This window comes from Phascolarctos cinereus, unplaced genomic scaffold (genome assembly GCF_003287225.1).
Source record: "Phascolarctos cinereus isolate Bilbo 61053 unplaced genomic scaffold, phaCin_HiC Scaffold_5;HRSCAF=322, whole genome shotgun sequence".
NCBI lineage: Eukaryota > Metazoa > Chordata > Mammalia > Diprotodontia > Phascolarctidae > Phascolarctos > Phascolarctos cinereus.
In genome coordinates this window covers 318734053-318748249 of record NW_027555958.1, presented here as the reverse complement: position 1 = coordinate 318748249, position 14197 = coordinate 318734053, and the positions used below count along the sequence as shown (strand labels likewise).

Below are 14197 nucleotides of genomic sequence, written 5' to 3'. Positions count from 1 at the left end.
TAGATTGCACTTCTTATTCTTAGTGATTTGGAACATTCTTTCATGTCTTAATAATTTATAAATTTTTTTGAGCACTATTTGTTCACACCACTTGACCACTTATCTATTGGAGAATGGTTTTTGTATCACATATTTGTCTTAATTGTTTATATAGCTTGGATGCCAAACCCTTATCAACAAAAGTTTGACATATTTTTTTTCCTGTTCAGCTCCTTTTCTTCCTATCCTAGGCAGATTAATTTCTGTGTATTTTATCTTTTGTGATTGCCTCTGTCCCTTGTTTGATTTAGAATACATCTCCTACCCATATCTGCAAGAGTTTTATGATATGATTCTCTTTTAATTTTTAGGTTCTTTAATATTAAGATCATATATCCACTTAGAATGTATTGTGAAATATGGTGTACAGTGTTCATCTAAGTCTAATTTCTGCCACATTGCTTTGCAGTGTTCCGAGAATTTTTATCAACTAGAAAGTTCTTTCCTAAGTCATTTATGTTTTCTAATAAAATAAGGTTATTAAGTTTCATTATTTCTGTTTCTCCCTTGTCTCATCTGTTCTGTTGATCCACCTCGCTGTTTTTTAAGTAAGAATAAGCCCTTTGAAAGTAAGGGATTAGTCTTCTCTGATGATGGGTTCATTGAATTTTTTTCCTTCTTTGGGTTCTTGGTGACCTAAGTCTTGGTGTGGAGACAGCACAGATTGCTCTATATCTGGTGCATAATTCCTTTTTTGGAGAGGTTTGAGATGTTGTAAGGAATAGAGAAAAAATGTAGTCCCTATCTTGTTGGTCATGTGACCCAGAGGTATCAGTTTAAAAATTTTAAATTGAAAAAGTTTTTTCACAAACAAATCAATGCATCAAAAATCAGAAGAGAAGCAGGTAAAGTTCCCATTTCTAAAATGTATAGGTTATTATTTCAAATTTATAACTATCAGAGCCATTCTCCAATTCACAAATGATCAAAGCTTAGGAAGAGTTATTTTTCAGAGGCAGAAAAGAAATCCAAAGTATCTCTAGTCATATTTTAAAAAGTGCTCTAAATGATTAATAATTAGATAATGCAAATTTAAGCAACTCTGAATTTCTATGTCACCTCTCACCTAACCAATGTTGGAGGAGTTGCGGGAAGATAGGCGTATTAATGCATTTTTGGTGGAACTGGGTATTGGTGTAGTTATTTTGGGAAACAATTTGGAAATAGGGCTCAAAGGTTGCTAAACTGAGCAAACCTTTTGGCCCAACAATAATACCACTACTAGGCCTACACCCCAAAGAGATCAAAGAACTAAGAAAAGGATCCATATGTACAAAAATATTTATGGTAGCTTTTTTTTCTGGTGGCAAAGAACTGGAAACTAAGGCTGATCATCAGTTGGAGAATGGCTGAACAGATTATATACAAAGGAAATAGAATATTATTGGGCCTTAAGAAATGAACGTATGATGGTTTCAGAGAAAATTTGGAAAGCTATGTAGGAACTGTTGCAGCATGAGGTGAGCAGAACTAGGAGAACAATTTACATTTTAATAATGTGAAAACAAATAATATTGAAAGCTTTAAGAACTCATCAATTCGGTGGTCATTGCGAGGACTGAACCTCTTTCTAGAGGTGATGGACTCAGATATAGATTGAGACATTAGTTGTTTTGTACATGTCCAATGTTTGAATTTGTTTTGTTTGACTATGCAATTTTGTTACATGTTTTTTTCCTCCCCAGCGAAGGGAGGTGGCAGGGAGAGAAAATGGATTTCTGTTAACTCAGTGATTAAATTAAGTTAAAAAAGCTTTACCCATTGTTTTCTTTTTAAAACAAATTTTTATCAGTATCTTTTGTTTTTAACATAACCTAAAATTCCTCCTGAATATCTCTCCTTTCTCTGAAAGAGCTTTTTAATGTTATAGCTAATTTCTTAAAAAAAAAGGGGGGGAAGAGAAAAATTAGTGAAACTGAGTAAACACGTTTTAAAAACAACTTACTCATCATGTGCTATGTTTCCCATCCATTGCTATGCCTACTTTTGCAGAGTCTGTGGAGGTTTCTTATATATTTCTTCTTTGGGGTCAGGTTTTTTCTATGTAATTTTCAACATTCATTTTCAATTATTTGGTGGTTATTTCATCTACATTGTTGTAGTCATTGTGTATATTGTCTTCCTGGTTTACTTCACTTTGTATCAATATGTTTAAGTATTTCCATGCCTCTCTGTATTCATCATATTTGTTTTTTCTTTCTGCATATAACATATACTGCTCCATTACATTTATTTACAACAACATGTTTAGGCATTCCTCAGTAGATGGTCATCTACTTAGTTTCCAGTTCATTGCTACCATAAAGAAAGAAAAAAAAAAGGCCTACTATAAATGTTTTGGTGCATGTACAGCCTTTCTTATTTTTCATTGTTCTCCCAAGGGTATATATCTAATAGTGAATTCTCTAAGTCAAAGCGTATAGGCATTTTAACCACTTTTATTTGCATGATTCCAAATTGCTTTCCAGTATGGTTATGCACAACTCCACTAGCAATGGATTACTGTTCCAGTGTTTCCATAGCACCTCTAATACTGGCCATTCCCAAGTCTTGTTATTTCTTCCTTCAAAATATGTCTTGGATTCAACTCCTTTCCTGAATTCCAGTGCCAGTGCCACTGTACTAGTTCATGTAGGTCCTTATCATTTCATGCCTGTATTGGCTGCTCCATTTACCTTTTTTACATTTTCTCCTTTGGACTCAATTCAGTTCAATTCAGTAAACATTTATTAAGTGCTTATTTTGTTCCAAACATTGTACTAAGTGCTGGAGATACAAATAAGAAAAAAAAAAGCCCTGCCCCCAAGGAACTTACATACAAAAAGAAGACAAAAGAAGAAGAAAAGAGAAGGCAACATACAAAAAGAAACCAGAAAGCTTGGGGAGGCAATCTAGGGGCTGTCTGGCACAAGGACATGAAGTTCTGTGGAGTGGAGAAAATGAAGTTGATGGAAAATTATAGACGCTGATGGACAATGAAGTTATCTGTAAGTTGTATAAAGGAAGGCATAGGGAGGAGTTTATTGCTCCACCCTCCTGCCCTCCAGTCCAGAGAGGAGTAGCAACTGAAGGAGTGGAGAAGGTATTGAGGTTCAAAAACTGAATGGTAATGAGATTTTAAGTGATGGGCTTATTTTGGAGGAGCCATGAAGTTCCCTGGAGTTGATACCAAGTAGATATGATGATGGAAAGGGGTTCATCTTATATATTGCTACCAGACTAATAAGCATTGCTTTCAATTTTGACTCTTCTTCTCAAGCTCCATTATCATCCTCTATTTCATATTACTTGCCTGGTTGAACCAGTTTTTAGGGACCTATGTAATTTGGCTTCACCCTTCCTACTGGGTTTTACTTCTCTCTACTCTTTAATATAAATCCTTTTCTTCATTCTGGCTCAACTCTTTACCATCCTATGAACATTACATTTTTTCTTCTTCCTCCATACCCTTATTCATACTGTTTTCCTTACTTAGAAATGATCTTTCTGCTTCCTAATTTCAAATTCTACCCAATCTTCAAAGCTCAGGTACAATTCCAGCTATTTCAACCCACGTGTATCTCTTCTTTTGAATACTTTCTCATTATGTATATCATTTGAGGTTATAGTTAATATTTTGGATATTTTATAACTTATATCATTTTTTAATAAAGCTCATTCATGCTGTATTATGTCAAACAAATCTTAAGAACAGAAAAGTAACATAGTATCATAGATTTATGCCTAGAAGGGAGCTCGTTGGTTGGCTAGTCCACCCTTTTCTCCCACTTTACACGTGAGGAAACTGAGACCCAGGAAGTTAAGTGAATTACTGACTGTTTACACATGCAGTAAGTAGTAGAGCTGGTATATCAACACAATTTTTTTCCCCTTGAAATCCAATGTTCTTTTCCATTATATCTGTCAATCTTTCATAATTTTCATTGTGTACTGGGATATTTTGAAGTTAAAAAGGTTTAAAATTCCATGTATCAAAATTAAGATGCCCCTAGAAATATGTAGTTGTTAAAAAGAATATAATATGATAATGCTATAATAAAAAGAATATAATCATGACAGCTATCTTGCATTTATATAATATCTTTAAGGTTTGTAAAGCACTCTACAAATATTATCTCATTTTATTCCCACAGAACCCTGAGAGTTAGGTGCTAAGTTTCAGGACAATACTATAAATATGTGCTAGTTCTTTGATTTTTAGAAACTGACATTCCTATGTGTTTTCAGTGCAAGCAACTAGTGAGTATTGAATTGTTTCAGTTGAATAAATATGAATACTCGTGGCCAAAGAAAAAAATGAACTGATGTTTTTTTTAGGAAGTGAGATTTATAAGGTGACCTCAAAAAAGTATTCATTATTAAGTATATTTTAGGAAAAATAAGTCTTTTGTGGATTTCATGAACTCAGAGTTCTGGGTCATCTCCATGTCTTTGTTTTACTTGCGCACTATGCCATACTTCATAAAGGAGTTTCTAAACTACAGAATATGCTCTGAAAATTTTTACCATATGTTCTGTTTCTGTTCCTATGTAATTAGATTCTGGACTAAGGTACAAAACAACCTTTGTTTGTGTTTCAAACTATCATAACATGTGCCTCAAAATTGTGTTCACGGTAACTGGACAGGGACCTCCATCTGAATTGCTCTAGGAAATTGTTCTTTAACCTCTCCTCTTAGGTCAGGTGATCCATTTCAAGAGTGCATTGGAGATGAAACCCACTCAACATTGAGGGGATTGTGCTTCAAATGTCTTAACCCCCAATGAAGCTGCTAAGTTTCAGGACAAGGCTATAAATAAGTGATAGTTCTTTGATTTTTCGAAACTGACTTTCCTGTGTGCTTTCATGTAATTAGGTTTTATTGGCAATTTTTATGTGATACCCATGCCAACCCAGGGTTGGTTTAATAATGAGGTTGAGTAAGTGGCATTATGTTGGTGTTATAATAGGGTATTTGAGAAGATTCTATTCAAATCCTAGCTTGTTGATTTCTGAAATTCTTGAATGGTTGAGAGTAATTTCTTAGACTTAATTTTGTTCCTGTCAAAATGCAAATGCCCCCATAGAGTCATAATATCTTCAGCCCTCTTAGTCATTTATTCTACCATGTGAATGATTTTATAAGATCTTTTTCTTGGAGTGGGTTTTGTAATAGAGGGAGGGTAAGTGGCACATGAGAGTATGTACCAAAGGGGAAGGAAGGGATCTAAGTGAGGAAGGAAAATCACATAAATTAAGCTATGTGGAAGTAGAGGTGCCATAGACAGAGTTTAGATGTTGCTACAGACAAACTGCTTCCCAGTTAAGCCATATTACTTGGTATTCCTGTCTCAGGTTTCTCACCTCTCCAGTCTGTCTTCCGTTACGTAGCTGTCAAAGTGACTTTCCTGATGTAGGAGATTGCTTATGTCATTGCTGTGCCCAGTAAACTCCAGTGGTTCTTTCTGGGATAAAGTTTAAAGGGGTCTGGCATTGAAAGCTGTTTACACCCTGGATCTAACTTACCTTTTCAGTCTTAATATATATTATTCTCTTTACATGCTCTTCTATCCAGTCAAAGAAGCTTTCATGCAGTTAGTTCTATACATGTGTCATTCCATTTCCTGTATCTGTGCCTTTCCCCCAAACTTGGAATGAACTTCCTTTTCATTTCTATTTCTTAGAAGCCCTAAGAGGAAAGACTTTATCAGGAAGGCATCAAGGACCATTTTATGTATGGAGTCTTTCTTGATTATCCCTTCCTCCTTTTCCTACAGCCTGTCCCCCTAAATTACCTTGGACCTGCTGTTTTGTGCTCATTTTGTATAAACTTATATGTGTATGTTTTGTTTCCCCCCATATAATGTGAGCTCCTTGAGGATAGTGACTGTATAATTTCCATTTTTGTGACTTAAGCACCCAGCACAGTGCCTGGCACTTAGCACTTTATAAATGCTTGTTGATTGATAGGAATGTGTACTTGTGTATGATGGAAGAAGAAACATTTCCAAAGGAAAATCAAGATTGATCTTAAGTAGGGATTTAAAAGCATTCTTTAACTTTTAGGGAGTAGGTATAGTCAGAGTCACAATCAAAATTCCTTCTGGCTTTTATCATTAGTTGGTATCTGTGTAATTGTATCACATGACAGTTCTGTTTTCCAGTTAAAATGCTTCTGTACAGATTCTGACTTCGAAAAAATTCTGGTCTTGTAGAGTGCTTTAGTACTCTGTTATATTGCTGCAATAATGTATATGTTGAAAGTATCATTTAAATATCTATAAAATGGAAATGAATGTCACAAGAAAAGATTGCTTTAAACTTATTTTTTAAGTGAAATAAAATTGTCATTGACACTCCTGCCTCTATCTTCATATCCCCATTGTAACTATGTGCAGTGTAGGGAAATATACCTCAGCTTATCTACTCTACTGTTTGTTTCATCTTATGGTATGAAAAGCTTCATATGAATTCCTTTTAGATTATTTGAAAAGTAAATTCCCCTTACCACGTTGGAGGTCATGTTCCAGTTTTGTTAAAATTGAAGAGCATAAGCTAAACTAATTTTCTTATTTTACAGATGAGGAGTCTGGGGCTCTTTCCCCTCATTTATAAAAAATAAAAAATGGGGTTGTTGAATTAGATGTCCTTTAAGATCTCTGTCCAATGAAGCTTTGTCATTTCTAGAATATGGATAATTGCTCTTGCAAACATTGGACCTGAAATACATTTAAAACTATGTGTGATGAAGAGATTCCTAAAAGTTATTTTTATGTTTTCCAAAGATGAGAAATAGAAACGCTGAAGTCTGTGAGACATCACACCCACTGTGTGTGTATGTATACATGCATCTTCTAGAAAGGAATCACACACTGTCTGAATTAGTTCCATTTCATAGTTACATATAGCACCTTGGGCAAGAGAACATGTTTAAAATTTAGAGTGCTACTACCTAAAGCAGGATTTCAAGAATTAGAATTATAAGGAAAGCTTGTTTATTTGAGACCAATGATAGTATTTGTGGTGGCCAAATTTAGAACCTATAAGAGAGGAGAATCTATATTTCTTTCTATTTCTTTTCTGAGTAGTTTTTGTCTTTTATTTTCTCAATGGTCTTGATTCCACAGATATTAATCATTATGTGCAAGGGCCTCAAGGGGCTGTGCTGTTAAACCTGTCTCAAGATTTAACAAGTGGTTAGCAGTAGATGAATGGGTATAGTTGATTTCTGAGGCAGATTCCATTTGTTTCAGGGCAATATGAAAGTTCATTTAAGCAAGTGCAAGTTGGTGGGGTAAGGGTGGTATTTAACATTTTCTCCTCTGCACATGGTTTTGAATTTAAAAAAAAACCATTTAGCTAAGTGAAATGCTAGGAGGTGGCATCTTATTGGTAGGCAGGTCCATTTTCATTACTTTAATTGTGTGATTTATCAGGATTTTCAGCTTTTTATGAATGTTAGAGTGTTATAGGACAGAATTAAAAGGATTTAGAATAAAAGGAGTTTAAGAAAAGGACTTTGTGACAGGATTGCTATACTTTTTACATTTGGTGGATTTAGCTAGCAGTTTTTCATTTTCATCATCATACTTCATTCAGTTAAACACTGTGTAGAGCAGGTGTGTGTAACGTCATTCTATCCCATATGTGAATAACCACACCATTTTATATATAAAAAAATTAATCCTCCACAACTTGGAGGATTACATTTTCCCTGGAATTACACATGGGGTAGTGACTCCATTAGGCATTGTGGAGAGCACATGTTGCTGTTTGTACTGTATGAAAAATCAGGTTAATAGCTACCATGTTCATGAGATTTCAATGTCACTATAGTAATGATTTTTCTAATCTATTAATATTCAGATTGTCAGAAAATTAACTTATTTCATACAGATCAAGATGTCTTCCAGTTTCTGACTTGATCATAAAGTAGTATGAGGCATGCCCTGAATACATTTTTCTTAAAACATATATATGGGTAATTTGTATTTTAGAGAGGTTTTATTATTCACATTTATCTATGCAGTGTCCCTGCTCATTAATTTTCCTGCTTTTATGGGTTTTCAAATTTATTTGATGTTGTATTTAAGTATGATCTTTACTTTGAAAAATATAAAAATTTTAACTACATTTATTTGTGGACTAATATGCTGTTAGTATATGTTTGTTTACTAAGATGAATGTGGTTTTCCTATATAGAGAAAAGTTCACTGGATCAATACACCCTAACAGATGAGGTTCATATTTAAAAATAAATCTAAATCCTAACTTCGCAATTATTACTTTTACAGATCAGAAATGTTTCATTTATCAAAACTTCAGATCAGTGTGTATAGTATAGGTGGAAACCATAGAGAGCTGGTAAAACCCAGGAGAGAGACAAGGAAAATACACTTATTAATTTCAAGTTATACATAAACTTCTTGTTGAATATAAAGTTATTGATATGAACCATTTTAATATTACAGTTACCCAAATATGTCGGGGTGAAGTTAAACTTGTATGGATAAACTTTAGTCACAACTAACATGTAACTTAAATAATGTATATGTTCTAGATCTGTTAATTATTAATAGTTGGGTTAAAGCTGATATTGTTAATGATAGGATCTGATAAATTTGTTTTGAAAAGGGTACCAGTATACAATCCATTGTGGATTAAGTTTTGAACAAATATATTTCATGATGCAACCATTTTGGAGGACAATTTGGAACTATGCCCAAAGGGCTATAAAAATGTGCATACCCTTTGACCCAGCAATAGTACTTGTACGGCTATATCCCAAAGACATCATACAAACGGGAAAAAGTGCCACATGCACAAAAATATTCATAGCAGCTCTTTTTGTGGTGGCCAAGAATTGGAAATTGAGAGAATGCCCATCAGCTGTGGAATGGCTGAGTAAGTTGTGGTATATGTATGTAATGGAATACTATTGTGCTATAAGAAATGATGAACAGTCTGACTTCAGAAAAACCTGGAAAGACTTGTATGGTCTGATGCTGAGTGAAATGAGCAGAACCAGGAGAAGGCTGTACACACTAACAGCTGCATTGTACGATGACTAATATTGATAAACTTAACCCTTCCCAGCAATACAAGGATCTAAGACATCTCCAGAGGCCTCATGATGGAAAATGCTATCCACATCCAAAGAACGAACTATGAAAGTTGAATTGCTATTTTTTTTCTCTTCTGTTGAGTTTTGTTTCCTCTTTCTGATGGTTCCTCCTGTTGGTTTTAATTTTTACTTACAATGCCACTAATGTGAAAATATGTTTAATAGGAATGTAAATTATAGCCTATATCAGATTGTGCGCCATCTTGGGGGAGGGTGGTGAGGAGGAAGGGGGAGAAAAATTTTAAACTCAAAAGCATATGGAAGTGTTTATTGATAAATCAAAATAAATTAATAAAACTAAAAAAATTAAAAGTAAAAAAAAAAAAGAAAAAACAAACAAACAAAAATCCAACTATATTTCAGATGCTTTCCTAGGTAAAAATACCATTGGTTTATAAAATAGAGTCTGTTTCTCAATCTATACACTAGTTCAAACAGCTTTAAAAATGTTTTTTAAAGATAAGTTTTAATTTATGCATTTTTTACATTTTACATAATTTTTCCCAGTCTCTTCCTCATAGTGCTCCATCCTATATAATGTGTAATATTTTTAATACAAAAATTGTAAAATAGAAAGAAGAGGAAAAATCAGCAACAGTGATCACTACATCAAAAAAGCATGAATATATATGTACATATGTATATCTATATACATTTATAGTACCACACTCCTAAACCTCTTACCTCTGCAGAGGAATAGAGTAGAGGAATGTCTTTCCATATATTTTCTTTTTAACCATCTTTTTCTTTGTAATTTTGCAGTATTCAGTTTTTATTTTTTGTGAATTTTTTCCAGTTACGTTGCTTGCAGCAAGATGTATTAATTTAATGATTTGTGTCAACAATAGAACCCTTCATGCAAGGAGATCCAGGGACTCCATTCATTTCGAAAAACTAATGTGTCCTTCATCACATGATATAATCTAATAAGGTATACAGAGTGGTGCTCTTGGATGCAAAATTTTTCTTCCTTAATTCCAACCTTTGTCATTGTCTCTTCCTTTGTTTTTACTTTTTTTTTTTATATGAGGCAGTTAGGGTAAAGTGACTTGCCCAGAGTTACACAGCTAATGAGTGTTATGTGTCTGAGGCAAGATTTGAACTTAGGTTCTCCTGACTCCAGGACAGGTGCTCTATCCTCTGTGCCACCTAGCTGGCTCCTCTCCTCCTCCCCCCCTTTTTTTGTCTCTTCCTTTGGAAGTTGGAAGCTGTGTTACCTCATAAGGAGACAGCATGGCATAGGAGAAAGAGCCCTGGCTCTGAGTGAGAGGACCCGATTTCAAATCCTTCTGGGATAGATAACCATTTAGCTGTAATCTTGTGATACTTTGATTCTGTCAAATAAGCTTTGCAGCCTGCATGCCAGATTTCTCAATGGGTCTTCTAGACAAAAGTCTTGTTCTTATCCTGAGGATGATGTTAGAAAAGGACTGTCTTGTACTTGATTACATTTAGTACACATGGTTCAGGATCCTTTAACACCAGTTCTGTAGTTCTGTTATCATATTTTGACCTTTTCTCCTTTCTGTTTTTAAAAAGTTCAGGGCCTAATAGTGAAAATGAGTTATTTCACTGTGTGGTTAATTAAGAAGAACCTTGGATCAGAACTCAAGAGGCCCTTGGTAAAAGTCACAGCTCTTTCTATAACTCCCCACAACTTTTAGCATGTTATTTATCCTATTTTTCTATCTTTTAAATGGAGGAAATCATTTGTTCTACTGGGGACACAGGGATTTTGCTTTAGAATGAGAAAATAACATGTCCTAGTCCATTTCAGCTGCTTTTTATAGGATTCCCCAGAAGAGGCAGTGATTCTAAATATTACCTTTATTTAGCCTTTATTTGGCATATTTTAACTCACACAAAGGAAAGGATAAGACTTAACTTAAGACATCTGGGGAAATAAAGAGAGAAGAAGGAGCTGGAAAACATATAGATCATAGTCACTAGAAAGATAAGCAAAAAACTGAATCCCTGGAGGAGATATGGTACGTACATGTATGACTCAGTCAGATGAAAGATGTCTGGACCTTGGATCCACTGATCTTCAGATTTTAGCAAGTAGGCCAAAAGGGTTGGTGATCCTATGAGAAGCCCCCTTCTGACTAGGTGATGCCAGGCTCTCTTCACTCTTCCTCCTTTGGTGCTGGTATTATACCTAGGCACTATTCTCCACTTGTTTATGCCATTATCAGCCTCCCTGATGTGGATGAAAGCCATGTATTTTATAGAAATGAACAGGGCCTCTAGGAGCTTATTTGATTTTTCTATTGCTTTTAACATCACAGGTACTATTAATTTCTAAGAAGAATTATTTCTACTAGTAATTATACAAAGCACAATTTACACAAAAATTATACTTTCTCTTTGTTGATTATTTACAAATTATCCAGTATATAGCTTTTACATAGGTTTTTACATAGTTGTTTGGATGTTGTCTCTCCAATTAGAGTGTGAGTTCCTTCAGAGGAGAAACTGCCTTTTTCCTTTCTTTGTATCCTCAGTGCTTAGCACAGTGCCTGGGACATAACACTTGCTTAACAAATATTGATCAGTTTATTGATTTATTGCTTGGTGAGAGCAATAATTGTTATTATGGTGATTATGATGATCACAAAGGTGAGTATTGTATTCTTTTCATGAAAAAGAATGGCTCAGAGCCTCCTTCGTTTAAAGTCCTTTCTTGGTGAGAAACACAATTCTGATGGGTACAATGTGTAGTATATTGTGAAAGTATTTGAATTTTATGTCTAGCCACCTATTAAAACAGCTCATACTTTAGTCTCTTAAGAAATTTTTGTTGTTCATTAGATCATATAAAGATAGCTAGTTAGTTAATAGCTACTAAACTAGGAAGGTCACGTGAGAGGGGATGCTGTTTACTTTCTTTGGAAAAGATTTGTCTTTCTTGATTTCACACCAAAAGCATAAATTCATAATTAATGTGTCTTAACCATCATATGCAGCTGGAAACCTTTAGGGATGATTAAAAAAAAGGGAAAATAATATAAGAATACTTTTCTTTTTTATGCTTTCTAACAGATTCACAGAAGTGCGACAACTTTGCTGAGAAGAGGCCTCTGCTTGGTGTTTGTAAGAGCATTGGATCTTCTGGGTAAGGAAAAATCTTTTTAAAAAATCTTTTTTCAGCCACTCTTAAGAGTGACTCATTACTAAAACTCCAGAAAATCATTGATTTCCTAAACTCTATTTTTTTTTAAACCATAAGATTATGTTGTGACATACCTATAGAATTTTTCATTCATGGAAGCATAAAACAAATGCACTTTTAATGCAGTATCTTGTTTGTACATCTTAAGTTTCTACCACTGTTGCTACTTCTGGCACCTCTTAGAGAGATATCCCTTATGACAAATACTTTAAAAAAAAAAGAAGAAAAACATTCCACAAAATCAATAAATATATCAAAACTTCTGACATTTCATGCAAGTTCTCATACCTATGGACTCCCTATTTTTTCTGATGAGTCAGGATGAAGTGTTTTCTGAATCTCTTCCTGTTTAACTCTTTTGTCCCTGATCAATGGTACCTATTTATTTCTAATTTTTTGCCACCACAAATTTTCTGCAGTTTAAAGTAAATGAAGCCTTTTTCCTCATTTTACTGAGCAAGTGCAGTGGCTTTATGGCTCTGAATTTTTATATTGTATTGGCTTCACCAATGCTAATTAAATAATTTAACTCTGTAGAGTACATATGCTAATATTGGCTGTACTTACAGGCTAACTGTGATGTAGATTCATAACATTGTATAACAGTGAAAACAAAAAATTCCCAGCTATTCTCATTTCTTCCCTGTCATGTTTCTTTAAATTAGGAGGAGCATTTACAGAAATTGGTGACATTATATATAAAATCTTTTGGAGTTTGGAAGGGGAGGGAGAAGAGTAGAGAATGGATGGACCAGTGGTGTAACATGTTAGCCTAGCCATTGCATGTCTTCCAAAAAATATTTGCGGTTGCTTCTGGTTTCAAAGGGCTTACTAGGCCTTGGTAACTTCCTAGGCTGCCAGACTATTGTCCCTAAGTACCCAGAATTACTGTGTGGTTTTCAGTAAGTATTTGTTGTGTGTGCTTGGTACTGTGGCTAAGATTTTGCTATCTTTTGTCTTTACATGCCTAAATTTCCTCTGTGTCCCTATTTTTCTTTAAAGACCAGTCCTTACAACAAAGAATTAACAACAAAAAAATGATAAAGAGGAAGAAGAGGAAAAAATCCACAAAACTAGTAAACTGAAATAATATGACATTATATGCAATGTTGCACGACAGTGTTCAGCCTTCTACCTCACCAAAAGTTTAGGGAGAGATGTCTCCCTTAGGATCAAGATTTTTTTTTGTAATTTTGAAGCATTCATTTTTAGTTGTATTCTGGTAATGGTTCTTTCTATTTACATCGTTGTAGTCTTGGTCTATATTGTTTTCTTAGCTCTCATTAATTGTTTCTGTCTTTTCATGTAAATCTTTCTATGCTTATTTGTATTAATCATATTTCTTATTTCTTATAGGACAGTAATATCTCATTACATTCATGTGCCAGAATTTGTTTATGCATTCACAAACTTATAGGCATCTACTTTATTACTAGTTTTTTTCCTCTGCAAAAAGTCCTGTTTTAAATGTTTTGATTTACGTGGAGCCTTTCTCTTTGTCAGTAACCTGAGGGTCCCAGGTATATATATGCCTATCAGTGGAACCTCTGGATCCAAGGGTGTGGACATTTTAGGTACTTTATTTGCATAATTCCAAATTGCTTTTTTTGGAGTATTAATTCACAGCTCCACCAACAATGGATTAGTTTGCTTGTTTATTTACAACCTTTCCAACATTTTCCATTCCCATCCTTTTATGATCTTTACCAATTTTCTTGGTAGGGGGTAAAACCTCAGGGTTATTTTGATTTGCAAATTTCTCTTATTATTAAGGTTGTTTATAGTTTATGCTTCTTTTTGAGAATTGCTTCATTGTTTATTTATTGTGAACATATTATTTCCTCAGCAAATATCACCAATTAATTTAACAACTAAGGAACAA

General features: G+C 34.2%; 1 protein-coding gene across 1 annotated transcript in view; it reads left to right on the top strand.

The window, feature by feature from the left end:
• Positions 1-14197, top strand: part of BCAS3 (BCAS3 microtubule associated cell migration factor) — a 766782-nt gene that overhangs the window by 78198 nt on the left and 674387 nt on the right. Inside the window, 1 exon segment of the mRNA XM_078156106.1 lies at positions 12186-12258. Within this exon segment, the coding sequence (XP_078012232.1) occupies positions 12186-12258 (73 nt within the window).